Here is a 23,374-nt window from a genome sequence, read left to right as displayed (position 1 = left end):
CACAGTAATTTGTTACACAGATCCACCACCAACCCCCCTCTATGGAGAACTATCTTACCATGTTTGAGTCTTTAACAACTAATCACAACTCCAAGAGGGGGGCAATCACCACGGGTGAGACAAATAAATGTAGAACATAGAAACATCAGACGACAACATGCATCAACAAAACAGAGTTTATTAATTCCAGGAAAACTGGAACAGCAATTAGGCATGTGGCCTCTTCTTGTCACAAGTATGGCAGTAAAGGAGGGAGGAAAAGAGAGGGATGTAACCAGGAAGGTGTTGGGGGTGTGTTTAAGGCGGGTGCTGACTGACACCCTGCCCGGACCGCCTTCCCCAGGCGAGCCAGCGGGGCCCCCACGGCCACCTGTGCTCCGGACAAGGGCGAAGCCCGCCTCTACAACTGGCCAGACGCCGCACATCGCCGCAACCCCCGACACCCATTCACATAGCCGAGTGTGCTCAGCGCAGGGCACGTGGATGTCAGCACCCTCCCCCGCCGACGCCTGCAGGCTGCTAGATAAGGTTGCTGGTTCGATCCCAGACTCCTCCTGCTAGCATGCTGTAGTGTCCTTGAGCAAGACACTTAACCCCTAATTGCTCCTGATGGCTGCGTCCGTCGGTGATTGAACAATTGTAAGTCGCTTTGGATAAAAGCGTCTGCTAAATGAAATGTAATATGTCAGTTGCCAGATATGTGGGTCATAGCCTGTGTCTCTGTGTCGGAGGGCCCTGAAACAGGCACCTGCCAGATTACCGCATCATGTCATCTCCTGAAGAATCCTAATATTACTACATCAACGTTCAATGCTCAACTGAAGAGGCAAACAACACCGCAGCGTTCTGGGAGTTCAAATCGATTGGGAATATGCGTTTATTATTAAACATTGATAAACTGTGCAAAACAGGCTGTTGAGTTTCATGACATCCTCAATATCAGGTACGTCTTTGGTCGCGGTTGGCGCTCGTCACATCACTTTATATTGTAAACGGATACAAACCAAACAGATTTACTACAATATTGTATCAAACAACAATATATAATAATATATCATACATATCGTACAAATATCATACACAAATTGCAAGATAGCACATCTGAAAATCCAGATTTTCATCAGATCGGAGGGCATCATACACTGACGCGCGCTGGAAGTGGAAAAGGCATTGCCCTCACAATATTTTTGATTCGAAAGACAAACATGGATTTAAAAAGTGTCTTCATGCGTATGTTTAAGTGTTCAAAACAAAGTGTAGCATGTGTGTGTCTGTGTGTGTGTGCTGGGTGTGATTACGTGTGTCAACATACAGGTATATATGGTATGTACACCGATCAACCACAACATTAAAACCACAGGTGAAGTAAATAACATTGATCATCTTGTTCCAATCGACCCTGTTAAGTGGTGGGATACATTAGGCAGCAAGTGAACAGTCAGTTCTTGAAGTTGATGTGTTGGAAACAGGAAAAATGTGCAAGAGTAGGGATCTGAGCTACTTTGACAAGGGCCAAATTGTGATGGCTGGACAACTGGGTCAGAGCATCTCCAAAATGGTCGGTCTTAGTGGGGTTTTCCAGGTATGCAGTGGTTAGTACCTACCAAAAGTGGTCCAAATAAGGACAGTCGGCCCCAAGGCTCATTTATGCCCATGGGGAGCAAAGGCTAGCCCGTCTGGTCCGGTCCTGCCTGCCCCGTAGACGAGCCAGTGGGGCCCCCACAGCCACCCGCGCCCCGCACAAGGGCGAGGCCCGCCTCTACAACTGGCCAGCTAATGTAGCACAAATTGCTGAAAAAGTAAATGCTGGATAGAAGAGTGTCAGAAAACACAGTGTTGGACCATCAGAACTGGACCATGGAGCAGTGGAAGAAGGTGGCCTGGTCTGTTGAATCACCTTTTCTTTTACATCATGTGGATGGCCAGGTGCGTGCACATTGTTTACCTGGGGAATAGATGGCATCAGCATTCATTATGGGAAGAAGGCAAGCCGGCGGAGGCAGTGTGATGCTCTGGCAACGTTCTGCTGGGAAACCTTGGGTCCTGGCATTCATGTGGCTGTTACTTTGACACGTACCACCTACCTTAACATTGTTCCATACTATGTACACCCCTTCATGGCAATGGTATTCCATGATGGCAGTCGCCCTGCCACATTGCAAAAAATGTTCAGGAATGGTTTGAGGAACATGACAAAGAGTTCAAGATGTTAACTTGACTTCCAAATCCCTCAGATCTCAATCCGATCGAGCATCTGTGGGATGTGCTGGAACAATAAGCCCGATCCATGGAGGCCCCACCTCACAATTTACAGGACATAAAGGATCTGCTGCTAACGTCTTGAAAAGGTGATTCATCAGACCAGTCCACATTCTTCCATTACTCCATGGTCTAGTTCTGGCGCTCACATGGCCATTGGAGGCGATTTCGCCGGTGGACAGGGGTCTGCATGGGCACTCTGACCGTTCTGCTGCTAACGTCTTGGTGCCAGATACCACAGGACACGTTCAGAGGTCTTGTGGAGTCCATGCCTCGACGGCTCAGAGCTGTTTTGGTGGTACGAGGGGGACCTACACAATATTAGGCAGGTAGTTTTAATGTTGTGGCTGATCGGTATATATATATATATTTGTACAAAACATCCTGAGACAGGTTGCACACAGGCGAAAAACGATAAGAAATCTACCCCCGCTGGTGAAAAAACGTCATAAATTCAAGTGATTTGAACCACTCTTACCCCTCTGAGTGTTTAACACGTGCTTAGCTGCCTTTTAGGGGTTTTCTTCACGAGGTGCAGGCTTCAGGAGATCTATCCAAAAGTCAAGCTTCTTATTTTTGGGGCTCAACTAGTACAATTGGAGATACAACTTAATAAGGCGCACCCCCTGCACGCCCATGGCCTTTCTCGCCGGGCAGCATCCCGCCATGGATTAGGAGATTTTACAGCCATTACGTGCGCAACTCTGGGTGGACGGGCTGAGGGGCGGTGGCCGGATGAGTTTAGGCTTCTTAAGCAGCGCCACTCCCGTCCTCTTGGTGGTGGCGTGGGCCACGTTGGCGTTGGCGGTGACAGAATAGGAGCGGCCGTGCATCATTCGGGCGTTGAGGCCGTTGGCCATAGAGAAGGACTTAAGGTGGGACTTGAGTGCCAGCGGCAATGGCAGCTTGTCCACCAGGTGTACGGGGGTGCAGGAGACGATGGAGCGGCAGCACAGGTCCTGGAGACTCAAGACTGGTAGGAGGACAAGGGGGGGGGGGGGCAGATGTGTACAAGGAGGACGTTTTTGACAAAAAAAAATTATCAAGATAATACCGTTCATTAAAAAAGGGTTAATAGATATTAACTGAAATTCCACTTCAACGTTGTACATGTACATGTTGTTTAAGGCCACAAGGGGGCAGCCTTGTCTAAAATGATTCATTGTTAAGTGTGACATGGGGAGGAAGCGCAGTGGTGCTGTTGCCTAGCAGCTCCAGAGACCCGGTTTGTATTGCTGTCTATTGTGATATTACCTCTGGGAAAAATTTGTCTGTGCAGGTATTGCGTTGCGTTCCTCACATCCAGTTTTCGGGTCATCTGCTTACAATCCCTCTCTTGCAAGCATATAACAGAAATACCACAATTTAAGTTCTGTGTCACCTTTGTTTGGTCTCCAGAGCCGCTCCATGCCGTGCCTCATCAGAACAATCCTGGCCAGCTCGGTGAAGGACTCCGTGATGTTGAAGTTGCACAGGGGGCTGACCTCGAAGAAGGTGACCCCCAGCTTCTCGGCGTACACCTGGGCCTGCTCTGTGGTCACCTGCCGTTTATAGGCCAGGTGTAGCCGGTTCCCCACCAGGATTTTAGGCACCCCTGGTGCATGCTAGGTAACCAGGAGGAGAGAAAAAAAAATTGTAGGCAAGGTAGGTAGTAAGACTACCTTAGAATATTCCAATCTGATGGATTCTTTGGTCCAACATATCTTAAAAAGAACTCTGAATGCAGACATTCTACAGCGTCTGTTTAACTCAGACCGAAATTGAAAAAACGCTATTTTTTCACAAGTTATAATTTCAGTCATTATGCCTTTTGTTCTGTTTCTTCACTTTGAAAAAAAAAAAAAAGATGTACATATAAAAGGTAGAGATTTATATTTCTCCACAATACAACAGCATCTCTAACTAAACAATATACTGTAGTTTTAAGTCAACACAATAATTTACATATATGTTTCCCTATACTGCATCCAACACATTTAAATTGTCAAAACCATCTAAAAACAAATATTTTTCTGTGTTTCAGAAAACCTATGTCCTAAAACGAGCCATCCAGCTTTACAGCCCTTATTGACGTCACCAAGGGAATCACTCTAATTAGATTAGCCCTCCATCTGAGTAACTCAACAAACAAATCTTTGAAAAGAAAGGGGAATTAATACCAACTGTCCGTGAAGAAACTGCAGACGATGGAAAATATTCTGCTGTGTTAAAAAAAAAGTTTGCGGTAGATAGACTGTAGGCTGCCGTGCACAATTAAAAAAAAAATTGTGTTTTAATTGTAAGTGTATTGATTTATTTGTTTATATTTTTATTTTCCGACGTTTACATGAAACAAAAACCCCTGCATCAGCAGAGTCCCGGTGGGTCGGGGTGCAATGTCTGTCTCCCACAAGCCTGGAGCATGGCAACCAAAGTCAGAACAAACTTTTAAATTTGTGCCTTATACATCTAATACTGTATGAGTGAAGATTCAGCAACTGGATTGCTTATTTCTTTTTGGTGGACGGATAAGGTGAAATCAGTGAAAGCTACGGGGTAAATAAAACGAAACCTGGGAGCCATGCTCAAACGCCATTGGCTCACAGGGGAGGACATGTACAGTCCAAATATTACGCATCTCCTGATAATGACACAAATTCATATTTAGTTCACATTAATATAGTACAACAAGTTCCGATAGTTAGTTTGAATGCCCCAATGGGAAACCCTGGCATCCCATTGTAATTACGGCACATTTCAAAAGGCCTTCAGTTATCAGTTGAGGCAGTAACAAAAGGATTGCGAGGAAACAGGCGCAGGGCTAATACAATGTCTTTGATAAAGAATTGTGTGGGATGGTGTTGTGGATGTGGCTTACTCATTTGGAGATGGCTGAGAATGAGCAGCAGGTATTACATAATTGTGTGATTGTACCCACATCAAAAATGTTGAAAGCTCTAACACACACACACACACACAGACGTTGGCATCGTAGGGATGCTGTAGCCGACTGAAATATTCATTTAATGCTAAAAAAATAAGTCTTTGAAAACATGAAACAGCAGACACCTGCATCCACACACACACACACACACACACACACACACACACACACACACACACACACACACACACACACACACACACATACACACACACACACACACACACACACACACACACAAATTCCAAGGATCGTGGCACTAAGTATGCAAGTTTCACAGCATGAGCACAAGACTCAGAAAACAGACACATGAATAGACAGGAAACTGCAACTTGAAATGTCTGAGATAAATTGACTGATCTAGAATGAAAATAGAATTCAAGATTATTCAGCCAACTTTGAGTATATAGGTCTTGAAATATCATAATTAGATTGCTTTAAATTAAATATGTCACGTTTTTTTTTAAAGAGGGTAGCGGATGCTGTGAAGAAACAAATTTAAGAATACACTTTCCCATGGACAACATGCCACAGCATTAAAACCACCACTAATAACCACTAATATTGTGTAGCTCCCCTTCGTGCCGCCAAAACAGCTCTGACCCGTGGAGGCATGGACTCCACAAGACCTCTGAAGGTGTCCTGTGGTATCTGGCACCAAGACGTCAGCAGCAGACCGGTCAGAGTGCCCATGCAGACCCCTGTCCACCGCCGAAAGCGGCTACAATGGCCATGTGAGCGTCAGAACTAGACCATGGAGTAATGGCAGAATGTGGCCTGGTCTGATGAATCACCTTTTCTTCTACATCATGTGGATGGCCGGGGTTAGGGTCTGATCCGATCAAGTATCTGTGGGATGTGCTTGAACAACAAGCCCGATCCATGGGGGCCCAAACTCACAACTTACAGGACTTAAAGGATCTGCTGCTAACGTCTTGGTGCCAGATACCACAGGACACATTCAGAGGTCTTGTGGAGTCCATGCCTCGACGGGTCAGAGCTGTTTTGGCGAGATTTTACAAGATTTCTTAAAGCAAGAAAGAAGAAATGTATGATGGAAACCATCTTTTAGTCTTACGCAACAGCCCTGCCATTAATTCCAGCCTCTTGAAGTTCGCAACGTGTAGATATTTTGTAGGCTGGGTCTCAGAGATGCCGATTCAATTATGTGGTCGCTTTTGAGGCTGGTCATTTTTAGTGGCATGCATTATCCTATCCTCAAGTGTCCGTCCAGCCTTGTGTTATTATACCTTCAAATAATACTGCCTCTTTGGACCTCTGTCGGTTGGTTCAATGAAGGACCAATGATGGCTCAACGGATGAATGATTAACTGATAGTCGGAAAACCAGGCTAACAGGACTCAGCATTGCTGCAACATTTTTGATTTAGTTACTGATTATGATTTTGTTACTTCAAGGTTAAACTCCACTTTCATGTGCCATTTCCATTATTTTGCCCACCCGCTGTAATATAATGACCTTATCGCAGAACAAGGTTTCTTTTCAAAATGCCATGACTTGTTAACGTTTCCTTTTTGCAGTTATTTCCATTTTTAGATAAAAAAATGTTTTTATCTGATAATATTTTCTTATTTCTCAGATAATTTAGCTTGATTCCAGTTTTCTTGTGAAATACTTTTTTTAGTCATAGATTTTCCTTTAATCACCTCGTCTATCTCTTTGATCCACCTGTCGATACCGTCGAAGGACCACCGGTTGGTGATGTCGTAGACCAGAATAACTCCCTGGTGAGGAGAGAAGGAGGGGAGAGTAGAGGGAGAGGAAAGGCATGGTTAGAGAGGATTAGGATATTCTCCAGTATCAGAAAGGGTCAGACCGCCCGCCGATGGAGGCTTCTAAAAACTGGATCATCATCCCGCTAAAAACCCTCCCTCCCCCTACCCCCAACCTGCAACGGATGCACAGTGCGGGAATCAAACATAGAGCATGCACGCCTGCGTGAAAGCGATTAGCGAGCACGTCCATCCAAGAGCTTTGTTTCGGAACAAAAAGCCGCTCGGAGCATCAGCCGCTGACTGGAAGTGTGTCGGGTTCAGTTTGTGCTTATTATGCATTTTCCTGCACGTGTTCTGCCAGGTAAATTCTCGAAGGAAAAGATTTTGAGTCGAAGTAAGTCTTATGATGGCCCTCTGGGGAGACTACGTGCACTTTCACACAAAAGCACAGTGTCATACTATTATAACTAGTATTACACTGGCCTCATTGAGGGGTTGGCTTGTGCTTCGCTGCTGTTGTGATGATGGTGACATTGTTGCCATGGCAACATGTCTCTTGCACCCCACTTCTGGGCTGCTAGGTCATTACGTATTTTGTGAAAATATAAAATAAAATAAAATAAAATAAAAGACAAGCGATATATACAGCGAAAAGCTGTCCATTTCCAAGCCCCTGTTTTGATAGCCGTGTTTTCACTGGCAGACAAGGAAAGGGGTGCATGGACAGCTGCGTTCACCTATTGGTCCTTCTGAAATGTCCCATCCTGTTTGCGTTTTACAAGTGATGTGTTAACCACCAAAAACATCACAAATGCCTAGAACTGTGCTTATTATTACGGCCTACTAAAAGATAGTGATATAAGAGTCGTGAACGATTTGTTCGTAGCAAAAAGATCTTTTAAATGACTGAGGAGTTGTGAGTCACTCCAACAAGAGATTAGGTGAGCGAGTGAATGTTCAACTCACAAAGTGAAAATAATAACTGAGGACTAATTTAAAGAACAAGGCAAAAAAGGTTTAGGTATCTGGCATAATTCATATGGAATATGACTCTTTTACTCTTTGCATTCCACCAAAATGAGTAATTTTGAAATCATGAAATGATTCTTGGAAGAATTCTATTCACAACTCAAAGCCAAACCGACTCTTCCGCCTCTCGTTCACCGCAAGTTCTCCCTTGTTAGTCATTTACCGAATCTAATAAAAAGTCTAACCTTACATCAATACTAATCGTTATCACATTTGGTGCGATGTGAACTTCAGCTTGTCATGATGAACGCAGCTGGAATTGTGGTGGGAACTGATGAAATAGTACAGTCTTGCAATTTAGATTTTGCAAGAATTGGAATTTGAAAATTTTGCGAAATACTATAACTGTCACAACTAATCAAGTGAATACTGGTAAAATACTGGTATTTAACCTTTCAGTCTATTTCACAAGACTGAAATTTTAACACCATTCCCAAATGAATCCAATAGCGTTTTACGTTTATCCTGATTAGTCGTTCTCTCTCACCTATCTGTCATTATTCATCAGAATGATCATTTTGTTGTATAATTTACTTCCCAGTGCTAAGCCAAAGGAAAGATGAATTGAATTTTTTTTTTTTGCAATTCAAGGTTGTTGAAACGCTAGAGAATCTTACAGAGGTCCTTTAAACATTGACTGTTAAGCATATTCTTTGGTGCTTTGCAAAGTAGTAACGTAATTTAGGATAAGTGAGGTTTGTTTAAACTTCAGTATTGTACAACTATTCAACTTTACTGTTGTATATTTTCACATTTTTCCATCCTCTAGTTAACTTTGAGGTTTATTGCGTTTCTATTATTATTCTATTGCGTTACATTTATTGCCTATTGCCTATGACACATCAATTTCAGTCTGGGGATCTTTCTATCCATCCATGTCACAAGACAAAACAATTATTTGAACAACATCAAGAAAAAACACACATGATCCTGAAATAATTTTTTTGAATGAAAATACACACAAAGTTACCTGTGCCCCTCTGGAATAGGATCTGAATATAGTGCAGAAGCGCCCCTGGCCAGACGTGTCCCTGCAGGGGGGAAAACACACACACACACACACACACACACACACACACACACACACACACACACACACACACACACACACACACACACACACACACACACACACACACACACACACACACACACACACACACACACGTCAAGGGACTTCAAACAGTTGTACTGGCAAATAACAAATTCATCTTAGGCGAGCAGATTGTTTTATTCTTCCTGATCCACCCATAGCGATTCAGTTGAAAAAAAGTCATATTTTCAACTTGCATATAACAGATGTGTAATTGTTATACTGACAAATAAAATAGTGTTAAAGTGTGTTCCACCTGTAATATAACAAACACACAAAGGTTTTGTTGTGAAATTCATGGGGGAATAACTCCTGTTATCTGCTAGTGCAAAACAAAAAGAAAATCCTTCCAAATAACATTCTCCAGAAGTGAATACCGGAGCAGTGTTTGGGTTGGCAGTCCGGCAAGCCCTCTGGCCTTCCGCCCGATGATTCTAGCTCGCCCTTAACCAACACAGCTGCTTGTTTTTGTCATTCAGGTTGTCTAGTTTCCAAAAATGAAAAAAACAAAAAACAAACTGAAAATAATAGATAATAAAAAAACATTATAAATATCTTAATAATTAATGAAGGATTAAGGAAGTGAATTTGAATTTGAGATAAACCCGTCACTTATTAAGACCAGGGCTGGACAAAAACAGTAAACCAAAGGAACAGACATGCAATTCACAAAAAAAAAAACTGAATAAAATCTCATACTATTGCAAGTTTAGACAACCACCATTCTATATTTGCTTATCCATATTGGGGCGGCTTTGCAGACACCGTTTAGTCTAAATCAGGACTAAAATAATCCTTCTTTAATTAGTCAAGAATTTAAAAGCCTTTCTGAGATATTGTTTTATTTAAGATTAATTAGTTCTAGACTAGGAAGGCCTAGACTAGCAATTCCCAACCTATGGGCCAAGGACCACTGGTGGGCCGTGAGGGTATTGCAAGTGGGCTGCCAAATCATGGGCAAAACACATTGATTTTATTGAAAAAAAAATACAATTAAATTTATATATATATATATATATATATGAATAAATTACAAAAACGTTTTTAAATGTTTAAGAAAAAAAAAATCATTTCATGGTATTTTTTCTTTAAAACCTTCAAAAATGCATCTTCACTGATAGATGCAAACTTATGTTAGGGCGCACTACGTCCAAGCCGGACCACGATCGACGTGCACCTGTACATTTTGAACTTGCGGTGATAATCAAAATGGATGGTTGGCTCGCATCAGACACACTGAAAAGCGAAGAAGCCATTGGTACATCATTCACAAGCCAAGTCCCGTTGGGACATCGGACAGGCACGACAGTGCTACCTGTCAAACAAAAAAGAAAGGTTCGGAGAAAATATAGCGCTGGATATTTATCATTGGCATTTTTTTGGACAGGCACGGAAGACGAACCATTACCGCTGTGCGTGGTGTGTTCTGAGATTTTATCAAACTAAGCTCTTAAGCCATGTAAACTGCGCCGTCACCTGGAGACAAAACACCAACAGGACATGTCCAAGCTGCTTGAATTTTTCGATAATAAACTCAAGGAGTATCAAGGCAAGAATGAATGTGAATGTTCAGCCAGATCTGCGGCTGAGACTGTCGTCCCTTAAGCCAGACATCAAGCATTTGGTGTCTGCCATGCAACATCAGCCTTCTCATGAGGTGAGTTAATATTAATGTGCTCCTGTTATTGTTCGTTTTATCAGCGCTGGTGTGAGTCGTTAGGCTACATTCAAAACACTGTGCCCTTCAGACAGCGCTTACTAAATACCGTTACGCAAAAGTTATTTAGATATAAGGTTATTTTTAACCCACCTCTTTTTTTGTTTTACTACTACTGCACTGTATGTATGAGAATGCATATGACTGTTAAAATATACGTCCTCTGAGAACGCACTGTTTGGCTCCGTATTATTTCTGGTCGGATGTGGGCCGCGAACACTTTTGAGATTTTCAAGTGGGCCGCGATTCCGAAAAGGTTGGGAACCACTGGCCTAGACTAAGATAATGAGGGACTAGTTGACTCCTTCTGTCTGGTCTTGGTGCTGGTCTTAGTCAAGATAATCCATTTTCTCTATTGTCAAGATTCACTTGGAGGCCACATCCATTCTTCCAAAGATAAACCTGCCTCCGGCCAGGTTTAATTTAAGCCTTCACTTTGGACTAGATTAGCTCTAATGGAAATCTGAGACTATTGCAAACCATGACTGAGAGAGGTGATTTCAATTAGTCAATATTAAAAGTGTGACTTTGGCCTAACCTGTGTCCGCGGAACCGCCCTCTTAGAGTTTCTCCCAAATTTTGTCAAAAGCAATATATTTGAAAATTAAAATGTATTTACTGAGCCTGTCTGGAGTCGATAAAAAAACATCTATAGCATAAAATCCAAGCATGAAAGCATTGGATGGAGCACCTTCCAGAACCTGAAGACAATAGAAGATTTGCTGTTGTAGAGCAGGGTAGCCCCAGGGTTCCCAAGTTAAATGAAAGACTTTTAAGACCTTTTGAATACCACTTAGAATTAAATGTAATGCCAACTTCATGGCCATAATAAAGAGTATGAAGGATAAAATGGAAAATCAGTATGGATTTTAAGCCCTATATAATAATTATTTACCATGTACTTAAATTTAATAAAACTTTTTTTGTAATACTCATTTATATTAAATACACAAAAGCTTTGTGAGGTGTGTGTGTGTACTCTAATAACATAAAATGAAAAAGATGCGTATTTTTTGCACCCCTCCCCACCCCTCTCCATGACCTCACATAGCGCCTTTTGGTCACAAAAGCTCTTATTTGAACTGAAGCTAATTTGCACATTGTGCACATTTGCACAAACTGTTTCGGTCAGCAATGGCCCGGGTTCCATTGAACGAACTAATGAAGGAATAAACAAAAGGACATTGTGCACACAGTATGTCCAGCTACACATTTGTAACACCTTGCACTTCTCTAGATCCACCTGGATGGCAGATGGAAATTTAAGTATTTGAAAAAAAAACAATTTTGCTGTGTTTCTTTCTAAAAAAAAGTATGCGATAGTGCGTTTCTCCAAACAAAACCAATACAATTTGAATACAATTTGTGGGTTTTTATTGTAGATGTATTTATTTTATTTTATTTTACAACCTTTACATGAACAAAAAAAAATCCCAGCATCCGAGAGTCCTGGTGCGGTGTCTGTGTCCCCCGCAAGCTTGGCAAACAATGTCTGAACAAACTTTCAAATGAGGCCTTGAAGTTCTAATATGAGTGATGATTCAGCAACTGGATTGTTTATTTCTCAGCTCAATTTTTTTCAGAAACACATTTTGGTGGACTGATAAGGTGAAAACACCGAACGTTACAGAGTAAATAAAACAAAACCCCAAAGCCATGCTCAAACGCCATTGGCTCACAGAACCTGGAACTTGTGCTCAAACCCCATTGGCTCACAGAACTCGGGCATCTGGAGGGGGGCTCCTCCCACAAAAAAACAGCCCGTTTGGAACAGAATGGTAAAGAGCTATGTTAGAACAGCTAGAATGCATAATCTCAGTGGTATTTTCAGGAAAAAAAAGTTTGAAAACACGTTTTGGTGACCTCAGAGACCTATATTAACTTTGTGTAAAAATTAGCATAATAAGTCTACTTTGAGCATAAGATCTTTGTCAACTAAATTAAATACATTGAAATGAAATTCAATACTTTTAAGGCTTATTTAAAGAATACTAAATGGAATGCTTCTTAATACTCTTAAGACCCCACATAGCCTACACTATGTGTAGAGTCACATAGTGTAGGCTATTCAGTCTCAGACCTAAAAGCAGTAGGGGGACACCCGTGGAAAGTGAAGGCGTTGTCTTAGTCTTTGGTTCGACATTGTGGTTTGATATAGTTTGTTTTGTTAGTATGGAGGTAACATTGGACTGAACTAAAAGATGGTTAACAGGCCATCATGTCAGCTCACTGCCTGTTGATGTGGTCAGGGCAAAGGAGAGAAGGGGGAAACATTAAACACCCTCCTCTCCACGGTGAACAGCTAAAGCGCCTCATCCGCTTACACATCAGACAAAGTTTCAGATGAATAATTTAACACGACTCAGCCAGGAGCAAAGACGCTCTAAAAATAATACCCTGGCAAGGAACCCGGGAGCTCACGAGATCCATGGATCAGAGAGGAGATCAGGAGGGTTTTTGCTGGGAGCTTTTTTTACTGAAAATTCAAAGCTCGCAACTCGCTGTTCAGTAACAGTGGTCGTACGCGTCACGTTTGTATACAAAATAATGCACCTCTTATTTGCATTCTCACGTGGCGGACGCAACTTTCTCTGCTCTTTTTGAAATGTATTACTATTCCATGAAGAAAGAAATGGGACACGTGCAACACCACAGCACTTTATGCAACTGAATTAGCGTTATGACTGTGGAATTGATGCATTGGAAAACATTGCAGCCTCATAGAAAAAAAAACCATTAAATAACTAAAGAAGAAGAAAAAAGGCTTTAGGATAAGGATAGCCTTTAAGCTTGTTTGTGTGAGTTTGAATTTTGAGTGGAGTGGTTACCAAAGTTGCAGCTTGACCCTTCTTCCATCGAGAAGGATGGTGGTTGTCTTGTAGTCTATTCCTGAAACACATTAAAAAAAAAAAAGGGGCTTTGGTCATTAGAGGCACAATATTGACATGAGGGGGGAGGGGCCTAGAGGAGGTGGAAATTGATGTCATACTGTGTATGTATACTGTATCCAGGTAGTCTCTCTCTCTCTCTCTCTCTCTCTCTCTCTCTCTCTCTCTCTCTGAGTCTTGTCATTTTGGTGCTCCACCAGCAGCTATGGTCCAGCCTGGGGCCCTCATGGAGGCATCATGGGTGGAGATAAGGTAAGGGAATAATCACAAGTACCCAGTAGTACCGATGTAAATTCGCTGTCGGGGTAAAAAGCAAGAAAGAAGGAAAGAAGGCTGCGGTTATCTCCTGCCTCATGCGCCCCCTGTTATTAACGACTTTGCCAGGGTTTCATAGACTAGTTAGGGAGGTAGTGGGGGCGCGTTGACAACCGGCGGAGACGTGTGGGTGGTGTGCAGTGCGCAGTGGAGACACACGGTTGTCGGGATCAGAGGGGCCTCCTAGGGAGAGCACACAGGCTCCTGAGGTCAGCCCCAAGGCCGATTCACCGTTCAAACAGTCGTGTGACGACACCCTGCGCTCAGTCTTTGACAAGGTAATGAAAATTGATGGTCAACTGGTGTCTACTGGTGCAGCGCCCACTCACAGGGTGAGTTGTGACACTCAAACAGAGGATGAGGTTACGCAATTGCTCGAGGATTATGCAACACAATATCCCAAAGTCGTTCCCCTGCGTAGCATCACTGCAAAGAGTGTTGTGCAGGCTCTGTTTCACCCCCCCAGTTGGAATCCCGAAAGATTCTGACTGATCATGGCACTTAAATTATGTCACGCACACTCAGGGAACTGTATAAATTGTTGGGTGTTCGCTCCATTCGGATCAGGGTGTACCAGCCCCAGACAGATGGTCTGGTGGAACGGATCAGTAAAATAAGTTTATTCACGAGGATAGCTGAAATTGGGATAAGTGGGTTGGTGGTGGTGGAGGTGTTGGACCTACTTAATGAAAGCTGGGAGGGAGGTCCAAACACAACTAAAAATTAGATTCAGTATGTCCTGGAGTTGAGAGTTGAGAAACTCACCACACATGGGCAATTGTCACGGGAGAATTTGCTGCAGGAACTGCAACGTCGCCTGTATGACAGAGGGGCTCAGCTGAGACAATTCTCACCAGGAGGTAAGGTCCTTGTGTTGCCTTCCACGTCTAGTTCCAAATTACTCACGAAGTGGCAAGGACCCTTTGTGGTGAAACGGCGAGTGGGGGATGTTTTTTTTAGGTTATGCACGCAGACAGGATGGGGGACTACCCAAATTTACCACCTCAACCTCCTGAAAGCGTGGAGGGAGGTAGCCCTGGTCTCTCTGCAAACAACTGTAGTGGAGAGAGATCTGGAGGTCGGAGGTCCCAAAGTCAAATCAACCCACCCCGGTCCCTTGTGATGACCATCTCGCACTGGGCCAGAGAGAAGAGGTTACTTGCAACGACGGTTTTACACTGTTTTCTCCTCCTTGCCAGGGCTCACCACCCTCACCACATCTAAACGTCCCCAGGGGTAACAGCACTTTTACTGCCCTATCCCTTGCCTGAGCACGAAAGAAAGGTGGTGCAGACAGAGAAGGCCATGTTAGATATGGGAGTGATTGAGGAGTCCAACAGTGACTGGTGTAGCCCCATTTGGCTGGTATCCAAGCCTGATGAGTCTATACGGCTCTATGAAATGCCTATCCAATGCCTCAAGTTGACAAAATCCTGGATCAGCATGGCCTGCTTTTTCATGACACTGCGTTTGACCAAAGGCTACTGGCAGATTCCCTTGTCTCCAGCGTCTAAGAAAAGAATCGGCCTTCTCCACTCTGGAAGTTTGTACCAGTTTTGTACATTTCTATTTGGGTTGTTCAGGGCCCTAGACACATTCCAGCACCTCATGAACCAGGTGCTGCACCCGCATGCGGCATATGCTGCTGCGTACTTGGATGATGTCATTATCCACATTATGTCACACCTGGGAGCAGCATATGCAATGCATTGGCGAGAGTCTTCTCACAGACTGTAATTCTATTTTTTAGGGCATTGAATAGTTTTTTGAAAGACCAATACAAAATGTCTATAAATGTTTTAATCATAAATAGAATCATAAATGGAATGGAATCATAAATATATATTTTTATGTGTGAATTGTCCGCGCCTGGACAACAGACCCGGACACAGCTCTTCGTGCGGCCCGATGGGGGAGAGCAACACCGAGACCCGAGCCCTGTTCCCTCCAAATATAACAACTAAAAACAGTGCGCTCCCTCCCCGCGCCCACCTCAGGATGGCGGCCGCCTATCTTGCCTATAGAAATAGCCAAGCTGGCCTGGCCCTCTTCCGTCCAGCCCGCTTCTACTCCACGCCATCCCCCGGCAAATAGTCAAATCCTCGCATTGCATACTGCAGAAACAGTTATGCAAGTAAACTGTATTTGTCTTGGTTAGTATTCCTGAGTGTGTGCATCCATGTACATATTGCACAATAGGTACAACTAGAACAGCACAACATCAACGGGAGGTTCGAGCACAAACAAGACGCAGAGAGCGGAGAGATGATGAAATCGCTGTTGAATCTCACCCAGATGCCATGAGTCAGAGCGGCCGAGTCAGAGCGCCCAACACACTAGTTGCAAACTGGAAGGCATAAGGTCAGAGACAGCATTATTATAGAGCAGGGTTTTTTAGAGGGGTTTAGAGCAGGGTTCAAACTTTTTCACGGTACGGCCCCCTTGGTAAAGTAAGCTTTGGCTGACACCTCACACCCCCCACCCTACTTTTTGGGTATTAAAGTGACCTATTGGACCAGTGCTGAGCTTAGAGCCCCGCGGGATACAGCAGGGCTTGGGGCTTTTTTGTTTCATTAAATTACGGAAGTGCAGAAAATAAAATAAATACATCTATAGTTTTGTTCTGAGAACCTGAACGATTTGGAAAAATAATCGACATTTTTTTTTTGACCGATATTGCAATTGCAATTGTATAGTATGACCAACAGTCATATGAACTGCTCTTTCCCAAGCCTACGTGTTCTGATGAAATGAGAGATGCATGAATTGATATGAATAACATATCTTTATTTAACTATTGAATTTGTAAAAGAGCACATACATCCACATACATCCTCTTTGTGCTCACAAGTAAATGAGCTTTGTCTGAGTACTGCTCCGTGCGCTCAGGGACAGCTTTATGCTCATTAAATTTAAAAAAAAGGTAAAAAAAAACAAAAAAAACAGACGCAGTGTTGTGGAAGACGTTCCACCGGACTCCACAGGTGTTCTGGGCTCTGCAAGCAGCACACACCCCGCACAGCACACCGTAGCCCTAATTAAGCACAACAATTGCTTATTTCGGCAGGGGGAAAGGGTAGAGTCACAGAGTCAAAGAGTCACAGAGAAAGAGTCCCCATCACGTACGGTTTAGTTCCATAAGAAGACGTAAAGAAGACACTGTTCTGGCGCACAGTTCGCAGGCACCCCATCGCTGGCGTGCGCATCACAGTTTCTGATAGAAAAAATTGCTGCCGGTCCACATCTCCTGGAAGACTTCAATGTACCGGACAAATGGGAGAAATTCCAGTCAAATATTATTTGTGTTTATTGAGCTTAAAAACAATTGATAGGCAGGCTATATAAGTAATGAATTCATGAAGGCATGTAGATTTATAATAAATAAATAAATATTACGAATATTACGACTTGAAATAAAATAATTTCCATTCAGGAACAATAAGTAACAAGTGCCGCTGCTTTCATTTACATTTCACTTAAATACATTTTTGATCAAATCAATAAAAAATAAAAAATATGGCAAGTAGGTCTGAATAAATAATAAAGTTTGTGGTGTTGTCCGTCTTTGTCGGGACGTTTCGTTGACATATTTTACAATACAATGGATATTTACTGTCTGCTTTGGGTTGGAACTTAAATACAGGTACTCCTCACTGAACGACTGAGTTCCGTTCCTAGGACCAGGTCGTTAAGTGAATTGGTCGATAAGCGAGGACCCGTGTTAATTCACACTAAGGGGGCCAATGCGAACTGCGAACGCTAGTGTAGCGAATACTGACAGACTGCGGGAATGAGACTGAGGACGGTGATGAGATGTATATAGTGTACACAGTGTTACAGTGTATATAGTATATATAATATATAAAGTGTATATGGTATATAAAGGGTGATGCGCGATGAGATGCTTGATGCTGAGATGCCGTGGTATTGTACACAGCGTACAATACAGACTGGTTGGAGAGCTGGTTGTCGGTCCGAATGGTGGTTAAACGGGTAGGTCATTAAGTGAGGAGTACCTGCATTTAAAAACACTCCAAACTATGGATGTATGTGGTCCTACTGTCAACGGTACATTATCTTCCTGCTTCTCCTCCGAGTTTTGGACCCTGCCGCTGCCTCTGCTCCGTGCGTGTGTGTGTGTGTGTGTGTGTGTGTGTGTGTGTTTGCAAGCGCAACCTGCGGCTGGGGCTCATTTCTATATTGACAAATGTGATTGGTTAGAAGTCAAAGGTCAGCTTTAGATCGTCCAAACTGATTGGCTTTCTGCTGAAACTTGCCGAACATGGAAATGAACAGATCTGAAGATTTTTTTTTATCAAAATGATCGAGTCTATTTAATTTCGACATTGAGGAAAAAATTATGTCGATAATTATCATTATTGTTTTATCACCCAACGCATATTTAAATTGTGTCTAGGGGGAATTATTTTCACCAGACATCATGGCCGGAGAGATTAAAGTATGTTAGACTTACAGACTTACAGATAGACAACAGATTTTCCCGGTCAAACGGACGGAAATAACAGAAACTCTGGCGTGCATCTTCGGTACCGTCAGAGAGGGATCATTGGTGAGATTGTGTAACATTAAAAAATGCCTTGGCAATTTGAAAAATTGTGTTCTATTGAATTGCGATGTCGGTTTAAACTACATTAATCGTTCAGCCCTATTGCGTATAGCAGCCTACAGGAACCTAAGGTGAACACACAGAGCCACACAGAGAAACACACCGTGGTGTCCGGAGCGGCGTGGAGCTTAGCGCACTGCGGGATACGGCGGGGCTGCAGGATTTTTTATTTCATTCAATGATGGAAATATCGGAAAATAAAATAAATAAAAGACTTTAAAACTTTTGGCCCATTGGACTGCATTCATGCCCATTGAGAAGCTGCAGCAGAGTGGTAAGTTTCCCAAGAATAAAACCCAGTGAGAAGCTGCAGCAGAGTGGTAAGTTTCTCAACATTAAAGCGTTCGGCAAGGTTGTGTTATGAACAGTTATACAATTACAGCCATGGCCTGGGTTGAAAAATGTCCAACCTATCCTTTAAAGTGACTTTGATGAGGGTCAAGATTTCCCAACAAGACGGGATCCCCATCTTGTCACGCTTGACTGGCAGCTCAGCTGAGAGAGCCAAAGATCCAAGGGGCAGGGGGTTATCAATTCCCAGTTATTCAAAACATCCTTTGGCAGAGAGCATGTCCTTCCTCTTCCAGTGGGTGTCAGCTCTGATTCAATGCTTACTAGAGCTTGACCAATGTATCAGTTTGTCCAAAATATTGGCCATTATTTGACTTTTTTTGACCACATCCGGATCGGCAGTTATGAAGCCGATGTGTCTCTATTTTTAAATAAGTACAAGAAACAGAAGAACATTGATTATTTATCCTTTACTTGTCTGTTTTACACTACTTTTAAGTTAGTCACCAAATTAAGAGCAGAAGTCCGACTAGGCAATATAAATACATCCATGTTTGTTTACACTCGTGTTTAGACATGGCTCCACAACCAGTGAGCAATGCGTTCATGGGAAATTCTGAAAATTCATTTGTTTCGGAAGTGATGATGCATTTACTGAAACTCAGGAAAAAATGTAATTAAATATCATCTTTTACATTTTTTTTTAACCTATCAAAAAGATCTTTGCATGTTTTTATTTATTTATTTGTTTGCTTATAAGTTAAATGTTCTCAAATATTGAAACTTAAATAAAATAGACATTTTTCAAACTGATCTAAAAATGTTTTCACTTTTTGACAAAATATCGGTCAAAAAATTTGAAATCTGTGGGCTAGGACTCGATAAAATTGGGATCGGCATCGAACCCAAAAATCTGGTATCAGTTGGGCTCTAGTGCTAACTACCTCTGTCAGGCACACACACACGCACGCACGCACGCACACGCTTCAAATATCCTGCTGCTGCTGTCAGACATGTCCTCCATGGGAACAAAGGGTGCAAATGGCTCATCTCTGTTATTCCAGTAATTATCAGGAGCTGTCTGCTCTCTCAGGATTTAAATATATACTCTATCTTTACATTGCAGCAAAAGCCATGCTCTTGACTTTCCTATCGATCACGCACACAAACACAGGTGCACACACAAACAGTGTTTAAACACGCACGCATCCTCATATGGAGTGGAAATGCAAATAATATTACATAACTGCGCACATTGCTACTCCTTTAAATGTACAGGTGCACAAATTTGCCGATTTGTGATGTAAACAAATTTCCGATTTGTATCTGCCCTCCGTCGTGCTCTCTTCCCAAGAATTAATTTTAGAAAAACAATAAATAGGATATCGGGGTCGTGCGTGGGTGTTGCTCTGCGGGTTCTTGGCTTCTCTGTGGGATGAGGGTTCTTCTGTGGCTGCCGTGCAATGTGCTTGGAGGGGTTTTTTTCAGTTGTGAGGTGTCTGTATGGCTGCACAGCCAGTCGGCAGCTGCGAGGCCTTTTCCTGCTTCTTGGAGGCACTCCGATATAATTCTGACCTCATACACCAGATATAATTGGGACCAATCCCATGCACTCATGGGTGGACACATCACGCACAAATAGGTGGTCTCATCACACCACACACTGCCAGCATCTGCTTCCAACACACCCAGGAACACCCTCCTGATTGTGTCCTTCTCCTTTCCTCTCCTTCATTGCTATAACTATCACAGGAAGAGGCCACGTGCCGTAATTGCTGTCCAATTCTCATCGACTTTATTCATTATGTTTTGTCAAATACATGTTGTCTGACTCTGTTTCTATGTTTGTCTCATCCATGGTGATTTCCCCCCTCTTGGTGAAGTAATTATGATTAGTAAGGTCGTTCTCCAAAGAGGGGGATTGGAAGTGGTCATGTATAACAGAAATGCTGTGCTCATTTCATCCCACAGGTCGTCCAAAGGACAGAGTTATTGCAAGCAGTTCTTGAAGATTAATAAAATACTGGCTTTGCAGGTTGAGAATTTGAACTCCACTTGCAGATTAACTCGGTCTTGGATGCAATGGCATACAGATACCCTTTGTTGTATCCCAAGCCTGATGAAAGCAGATGTTAAAAAATAGATAGGATAAAATAAGAAATGGACTCTGCTCCGTTTTGAGATAAACAGGGAGCTGTACCATGGAGTTCTGAGCTGCTTGCCATGGTTTTATAGCAAGGGAAGGATAGAAAGTTAGCACTGATGAACCGTCAAAAAGATAACAGTTAGCTGAAATGCACATGTTGCAGTAGATTATGGAGAGGATCATCAGGGCGATCAGCTATATTTAGCAATCCTTCATTTTGTATATTCTGTATGTTGGTAGACAGTATTTTTTGGCTATTTATATATTTGGCTATTCTTTATTCAATAAAACCAAATAAAATATTTCTTACAAGCACCAATCCTCACCATGAGAAATACCTTGTATATGAAAATGTACTTGGCGATGTTACATATATACATATACACACACACAGTGTATGTATATATATACAGACACACCCAAAAATATTGTCTAGGTCCTCCTCATGCCAGTCCTGACTCGTTGAGGCATGGACTCCACAAGACCTCTGAAGGTGTCCTGTGGTATCCGGCAGCAAGACATTAGTGCAAACCTTTACGCTGCGAGGTGAGGCCCCCATGGATGGGGCTTGTTCCAGAATATCCCACAGATGTTCAATCAGATTGAGGACTGGGGAATTTTGAAGGCAAAGTCAATATCTTGAACTCTTTGTCATGTTCCTCAATCCATTCCTGAACAATTTTTGCAGTGTGGCATGGCGCATTATCCTGCTGAAAGACGCCACTGCCATCACCAAGTACACCCCTATTGCCATGAAGGGGTGGGTGTACGTGGTCTGCAGTGGTCTGCAGGCCACCTTCTTCCATTGCTTCATGGTCCAATTCTGAGGTTCATGTACCAATTGGACAGGGGTCAGCATGGGCAGCATGGGTCTGCAGCTACACGGCCCCATACACAGCAAGCTGTGAAGCACTGTGTGTTCTGAAATCTTTCTATAATAGCAGCATTAACTTTTTCAGCAGTTTGTGCTATCTTAGCTCCTCTGTGGGATCGGACCAGATGGGCTAGCCTTCGCTCCCCACGTGCATCAATTAGCCTTAGGTGACCAGTTCACCGATTGTCCTTCCTTGGACCACTTTCAGTAGGTACGAACCACTGCATACTGGGAACACCCCACAAGACCTGCCGTTTTGGAGATGCTCTGACCCAGTCCTCTAGCCATCTCTCTCTAGCCTTTTCAGACTTACGTATACAAAGTGGACTCTACTGACATTCTACCTCCATTAATACCCCCTCCCCTTTTTTCTTGTTTCTTTTTTTTCTTTTCTTTCTGTTTTTTTGTCACTCATTGTCTGCCGATCTGTATGTAAAACAGACTTGATTTTTGAATGCTGAAATTATGGTGCAATAGAGGTGGGGCTCTGTTGGAGCGGGGTGTCGGGAAAGACTATGGCTGGGAGGGGAGGAAATCTCTGATTGTATATCAGAATCAGTGTATGAATGTTTCTGGGTTGTATTGCACTATTTGAAAAGCAAAAAAAAAGAAAAACGGAACAGCAGATTGACATTTTGTGAGAAATAGGCCTACTAAAAGTACACATATCTGACCCACAAATCAATGGTGAATCCCATCTTTCGATTTTTTGACAATGGACTAGTTCAGCTGATGTAATGAGGAAATTGGTGGCAGAATTGTGCTGGAGACTAACTTCGATTTCCATCTCAAATATTTGAATGTGTCAAAGCGTCTTACCTAAAATATAACTCTGGGTTGTCATCTGCATTCCACTATTCTAATGCCAGGCTTATTCAAATCCAAGTCACCCCTTCTCAGTCTTTATCTGTCCATCTGCTCTATCCCTCTGCCACTCACCTCACCACCATTTTGAATGTGGCAAATCGTATCACATCACAGCCTAGAATTCCATTCTATACTGCTTGTTGTATTTCGATTCAACAGCCGGGTTTACGGTCTTCGCCCTGAGACAGAGAAATTATTCTCTTGAAAGTTTGCCATCTAGTGATTTGAACTTGTTTTTTTCTTGGTCACTTGAGTTGGTGGGGTGATTTTTTGTCCAAGGCTACTGTTCATTTTGTGAATGTTCCTCCATATTGACAGTTTGCTGACCCAACTAGCTGGATTATGAAATTCAGGTTGCTTTTCACTTTTTGCGTGTGTCCTGATCTTTGCATTTTCGCCAGCAGAGGTAAACCCTGCCGCCAACATAAGCATATAGAGGAGAGTGTACATAACAAATATATTGAATGGCTGCTTCTTAAGGCCTGGTTATACCTCCTCACAGGCGGGGTGCGACGCTGCCAGCGTAGGGCGTTTTATAGCTGGCTCGTTCTCCTTTGCAGTATTCTCAGAAACCACGGGTGGCAGTAGAGAGAAAGTATGGTGTGAGGC

At 42.8% G+C, this 23,374-nt stretch overlaps 1 protein-coding gene across 1 annotated transcript in view; it reads right to left on the bottom strand.

The window, feature by feature from the left end:
• Nucleotides 1–207: 207 nt before the first annotated feature.
• rab40b (RAB40B, member RAS oncogene family) overlaps nt 208–23,374 on the bottom strand; it is a 34,549-nt gene continuing 11,382 nt past the window's right edge. Inside the window, exons 2-6 of the mRNA XM_080021035.1 lie at nt 13,586–13,646; nt 8,918–8,978; nt 6,850–6,927; nt 3,641–3,863; nt 208–3,232 (exon numbers count right to left, since the gene is read on the bottom strand). Coding sequence (XP_079877161.1) covers nt 2,931–3,232; nt 3,641–3,863; nt 6,850–6,927; nt 8,918–8,978; nt 13,586–13,646 — 725 coding nt within the window. The 3' untranslated portion in view covers nt 208–2,930. The remainder of the gene's footprint in view (nt 3,233–3,640; nt 3,864–6,849; nt 6,928–8,917; nt 8,979–13,585; nt 13,647–23,374) is intronic.

The sequence above is a fragment of the Zeus faber genome (assembly GCF_960531495.2).
Source record: "Zeus faber genome assembly, chromosome: 20".
NCBI classification, from domain to species: domain Eukaryota; kingdom Metazoa; phylum Chordata; class Actinopteri; order Zeiformes; family Zeidae; genus Zeus; species Zeus faber.
This window is presented reverse-complemented; position numbering and strand designations above follow the sequence as displayed.